This window comes from Myotis davidii, unplaced genomic scaffold, assembly GCF_000327345.1.
Source record: "Myotis davidii unplaced genomic scaffold, ASM32734v1 scaffold436, whole genome shotgun sequence".
In the NCBI taxonomy this organism is placed as follows: Eukaryota; Metazoa; Chordata; class Mammalia; order Chiroptera; family Vespertilionidae; genus Myotis; species Myotis davidii.
In genome coordinates, this window is record NW_006292604.1 from 1,821,482 (window position 1) to 1,827,616 (window position 6,135).

The window sequence follows — 6,135 nt, forward strand, 5'->3', positions numbered from 1 at the left end:
CAAGGGCATGTACCTTGGTTGCGGGCACATCCCCAGTAGGGAGTGTGCAGGAGGCAGCTGACCGATGTTTCTCTCTCATGGATGTTTCTAACTCTTTATCCCTGTCTCTTCCTCTCTGTAAAAAATCAATAAAATATATTTAAATAAAAAATAAAAAAAAGAAAAAATACTGTTTACTTTATACTTTCAAAAGTTAAGTAAGAATTTAATTTGTAACTGATCATTAGCTTTTAAGAAGTTTACTTCCATGAGTTTTACATTTAATAATTAGTTTATTCAATATTGTAAATTGCTAGCTCCAGTACTGTAAATTGCTAACTATATAAATAATGTTGGCATTCTACATTAATATTGACTGCCAGTATGTCTAGTTATTCCTCTTTTTTTTTTTAAAGAGCCAGACCCCCTTTTTAAAAAATATATTTTATTGATTTTTTACAGAGAAGAAGGGAGAGGGATAGTTAGTTAGAAACATCAGTGAGAGATTAACATCGACCAGCTGCCTCCTGCACACTCCTTACTGGGGATGTGTCTGCAACCAAGGTACATGACCTTGACCGGAATCGAACCTGGGACCTTTCAGTACACAGGCCAGTGCTCTATCCACTGAGCCAAACCAGTTAGGGCTAGTTATTCCTCTTTTTAATAATTTGGAATTAACCTACTAAAATATGAATATTGCTTGAAAATGAAAGGCCAGCTTGGAATTAAGCTACTAAAATTGTTCAGTGACTTACTTGACCAGTTTTTAATATGCCTTTTTAAAAATTATATATTTTTATTGATTTCAGAGAGGAAGGGAGAAGGAGAGAGAGAGATAGAAACATCAATGATGAGAGAGAATCCTTGATCACCTGCCTCCTGCACACCCGCAAGCCGGGCATGTGCCCTGACCAGGAATCGAACCATGCCCTTCTTCTGGTTTATAGGTTGACACTCAACCACTGACCCATACCAGCCAGGCTTAACATGCCTTTTTCATGGCAGGGTGTCAGTGTATGTAGGGAGAAATCTTGCTTAGATGATTATTTGGAAAATAACCTCAGAATAAAAATGATCTAGCATACACGTAGAAGGATATAAATTAATTGTACATCCAAATACTTTGTGACTCATGACAAAAATGTTACAGGAGTTGAGGCATAAAGAGTGTGTAAGATTTTTTTCTTCAATCCTAAATTTATTTCTATTCTGATGTTACAGTTGTTTGCATTGTATAGTCTTCCTACTGCTAAATACTTTTGGATTTTTGTTGTTGTTAATTCATTATTAAATTTTATTTCCTTTTAGGCAAAAACAGTTTAGAAAGTTCTAAGGTCACACATTGAAATCATTGTACAGGTTTCACTAGAATCTGTTGCTACCTGTTGTTTCTTTAAGTACAAAAAGATACCAGTAAGATTCTACAGGATAATTTACAGTTGAAGCTGAGAGCTGAGATCCCCTGACTTTTTTGTTTACCTTTTTGTTCACACATCCTGGCTTTCTACTCTTCCTCATATTGTACAAATAATACACAATTAACTATACAACATTGAAACAATTCAGAAATATCCTTAACAAATATGAGAAATCTCCTTTCACTTTCCTCCTACCCAAAGGTTATCTCCTTTCAAATGGTTATCCCTATAAAGGTGCAGTTTCCTTTATACACAATTTTTAATTTCCAGAGTTTTATGTATACATATACCTTACACATTCATTTTAGGATGGTTCTTTGTATTTGCCCTCGATCGAAATCGAACTTGGGACCCTTCAGTCCACAGTCAGACCCTCTGTCCACTGAGCCAAACCAGCTCAGGCTCATTGTCATTTTTTAATTTACCATTAGTTCATTAGCAAATATTTCGTGTTTTTTGTGTATTTTGGTATGCTGTGAGGCCCTGAGAATACAAAGATTACAAATAAGACGTGGTCTCTGCCACCAAGTTGCTCAGTCTAAATCAGAAACAGATGTATTCATCAAGTTTTGTGACAAGCAAATACAGGGTGGGGAAAAGTAGGCTTACTGTTGTGATTACATGAAACTGTATTCTTGTATTATTACTTACTAATAATTTTATTTTCATACGAACAACTGTAAACCTACTTTTGCCCCATTCTGTTATTAATCAAATAAAGCACCAATGCTTTATTTGTCAGTGGCAGCACAGAGTGGAGAATGAGTTTGACAAGGTTAGAGAAGGCACAGCTAGGAGAAAGCATAGTACAAAACCATAGAGATATGAAGCAGCTTGTTACATTCCTAGAATTGTTAAGTAGTTTAATATTGCTGTAGGAACTTTTATGCTTTGCTGTGGTTACAGCACCAAGTTTCCTTCTGTTTTCAAAAATTTTTTTAAGCCCTTACAGGGTTTTCTATCAAATTGTGGAGCCATTAAAAGGCTAGGTACACATTGGCATATAAACATGGATAATGTAATATTTATGGGAGTTTTATGGGAATATTTAGTAATAATTGTTCATTACTAATCTGATTAATAGGCTTACAATTCTGTTAATTAACACTTATTGCCTACAGCAAACATGTCTGACAAAGAACTAAAGAAACTACGTAATAAACAAAGAAGAGCTCAAAAGAAAGCCCAGCTAGAGGAAGAGAAAAAAAATGCAGAAAAAGAAAAGCAGCAGAGAAATCAGAAAAAAAAGAAGGATGATGATGATGAGGAAATTGGAGGTCCAAAAGAAGAACTTATCCCTGAGAAACTGGCCAAGGTACTTGATACTAGTGTTTATAGCACAATTGCGTGAAGTTTCATGACCAACTATTGTCATTTTAAAGTATCTTAGTCAATCATTTTGTTATAGATTTTAGAGCAAAAAAATCATTTTTCAATTTAGTCATCTTCCTTTTTCTTCCTTGATCACATTTCACGTTTAAAACTTGAAATAACGATCCTGATCCAGCGTAGCCTAGATCAGCAATTGCCAACTGGTGGTCTGAAATGTTGTTGACTGCTGGTCTAGATGGTGTAGTGGAAAGTTTGGGCTTTTGAGTCATTCTGATCTGAGTCCACATATCAGTTCTTACATTTCACTGTGTGTCTAGGACCCTATGTCTAACCTCTCTGATGTGTTTTGTGTTTTTTTTTTCATTTGTAAAATGAGACTAGAAGAATTCTCTACTAGGAAGAGATGTTAGGGCTAGCGAAAATATACGTATAAAGAATATAGTGTCTGTTGTAAGTGGAAACATGCATGCTTTTATATCTAGGCAACTTTTTAAAAAATATGTTTTTATTGATTTTTTTTTTAAGAAGAAGGGAGAGGGAGAGAGAGAGAAACATTGATGAGAGAGAAACATCAATTGGCTGCCTCTTGTAAGCCCCTTACCTTGCTAACAAGCCTGCAACCTGGGCTGTGCCCTGACTGGGAATCAGCGGGTGACCTCTTTGTTCATGGGTCAACACGCAACCTCTGAGCCACACTGACAAGGTTTTATATGGAATCACTTGTTAAAAAGTGAGTTTTATATGTGTATCTTTAACCCATGTTGTCAGTTTACAGTATTTCTTCATCGGACTTTGCTATTTATTTATTTATTTATTTTATTATTTTTAATATATTTTTATTGATTTCAGCGAGGAAGGGAGAGGGAGAGAGATATAGAAACATTAATGATGAGAGAGAATCATCATTGGCTGCCTCCTGCATACCTCCCACTGGGGATCAAGCCGTTAATTCGGGCATGTGCCCTGACCAGGAATTGAACCGTGACCTCCTGGTTTATGGGTCAATGCTCAACCACTGGGCCACACCGGCTGGGCAGGTACCTCCTCTCTTGACAGGAACCTAACTGATACAGGATAAAAACCTAGACAAAGATCTAGCTGCTACTGGGAACTGTAATTAGGCATTCTCGCTTGTTAAGATATTTCAAAATAATACTCCAAAATGGCAAAAAGAAAGTTACCGAAAGAAGTGTACTGCGAATCTGAAAGTAACGATGAAGAGTTTTATTTTGGCACCTTGAATACTGACTCTGACGTAGAAAGTGATAACGTTTGTAGTGATTCTACTAGTAGTGACGTAGTTCCAAAAAAGAATAAATAAATCTTGTTTATCCTTCATAATCTTGCATGTGATGTATCACTGCTCTTTCAATGGAAATTAATTCCGACCAGTACGACACCCATGTCCGAATTTAATACGACTACAAAGGGTTAAATCTAATATCTTAGCTGAAACCAAGACAAGCTATTCATTGTCACATGAGCCATTTTGATTAATAACATACCTATGCAGTTTCTCTTGTGGCCCTTGACATCCTCCTACTCCATGTAAAAGTAATTGCATAATTTCTCATATTAAAGCAATATAGTAATGAGGACATTGCCCTAGGGTTCAGTTTTAGCCTTACTAGTAAGTAAAAATTCAAAAATCGTTGGATGCTTTAAAACTAAGGAAAATTATAATACCAAACAAATAGAGTTAGAAAATTGTTTTAGAAATATACCAGAGAAGATGGACAGTAATATAGCATTATTGCTATTTAAGTACTATATAGAAATCTAGCTTGGATTTCATAAATATATATTGACACCTTTTCACGAATAATTGTATATATTCTAGGAAAAAAAAGATGTTACTTTTTTATTGTTTGGGGGAATTTATTTGAAGGGTATACAAGGAAGTAAGTAAACAGAAAATTTTAGGCCTTTTAGGCTTTTGCCGGCTTTGCTTAGTGTTTAGAGCATTGACCTGCTCGCTAGAGGGTCGCAGGTTCGATTCCGGCAGGTCTGATCCCTGCCCCTGGTTGGGGTGCGTGTGGGAGGCAACCAACTAATGGAAGTGTCTCGCTCACAAAGATGTTTCTCTCTCTCTTCCTCCCTCCCTCCCTCCACCTCTCCCCCCACCCCTTCTTTCCACTCTCTCGAAATTAATGGAAACAATATCCTCACTCTCCCAGTGAGGATTTAAAAAAAAAGAAAGAAAGAAAATTGACCTTTTGGGCCTCATGGAGAGCTGCAAAGTTATTCAGGGATAATATCAGCTTCAGGGGCTTTCCACTTTTATCCTCAGCTTTCTTTATTACCACTACTTTACTACCGTAACTGACTGCATGCCACCATTATTCTTTCTACTTGCTTTCTCTCTACCCCATGACTTTCCTTAATGACTTTTTTCTTTGTAACTCTTCACATCTTGCATTATAGGTCTTAAAAGAGAAGATCTATTTGGATTGAGTACCCCCCGCAAAGCAGAATTCTGTACCAGGCCTCCTTACAGACTATATAGGGTTTGCCTTGTGTCAAGCCTGTTATGGCTGGTTTGGGCCAGATGTCAAGTTGTAATCTAATCTTGTAGAGTCTAAGAATAAAATAATGCCTACAGAAAGTGCTTCATTTGGAAGAAGCCTGGTGGAAGGGACCCAGTTTCATAGACCGTTCTTTAGTATATACTATTCTTACCTATTAGGCACATAACACTCTTCCTAGAATAACTGCTTCCAAGATACCCCCCTCTAATATCAACCACATTTATCCATATCCTCAATGTGGTTGCAGTGCCAAATTACATCAAGCTGTCAAAACCAGAGCTGGCATTGTAGGCCACTTTAAAAGCACCTGCCATGTCCGGGCCTATGATCTCTATTTGCTTTTTTGTGATCCTATATTTCAGCATTCTTTTTTTTTTTTTTTTTTTTAATATATTTTATTGAGTTTTTACAGAGAGGAAAGGAGAGAGATAGAGAGTTGGAAACATCGATGAGAGAGAAACATCGACCAGCTGCCTCCTGCACACTCCCCACTGGGGATGTGCCCGCAACCAAGGTACATGCCCTTGACCGGAATCGAACCTGGGACCCTTCAGTCCACAGGCCGACGCCCTATCCACTGAGCCAAACCGGTTTGGCTATTTCAGCATTCTTACCTGTGATAAATGGTAAGTTTAGTGTCTCCAGTTGAGGATGGTATATAACGGCGGTTCTCAACCTGTGGGTCGCGACCCCTTTGGCGGTCGAACGACCCTTTCACAGGGATCGCCTAAGACCATCCTGCATCTCAGATATTTACATTGCGATTCATAACAGTAGCAACATTACAGTTATGAAGTAGCAATGAAAATAATTCTATGGTTGGGTCACAACATGAGGAACTGTATTTAAAGGGCCAGAAGGTTGAGAACCACTGT

The 6,135-nt window shown here is 37.4% G+C and overlaps 1 protein-coding gene across 4 annotated transcripts in view; it reads left to right on the top strand.

The window, feature by feature from the left end:
• Positions 1–6,135, top strand: part of NAA15 (N(alpha)-acetyltransferase 15, NatA auxiliary subunit) — a 73,900-nt gene that overhangs the window by 51,336 nt on the left and 16,429 nt on the right. For all 4 annotated transcript variants that reach the window (XM_006766056.2, XM_006766057.2, XM_015565514.1 and 1 more), the window contains one exon: positions 2,522–2,715. In XM_006766056.2, the coding sequence (XP_006766119.1) occupies positions 2,522–2,715 (194 nt within the window). The remainder of the gene's footprint in view (positions 1–2,521; positions 2,716–6,135) is intronic.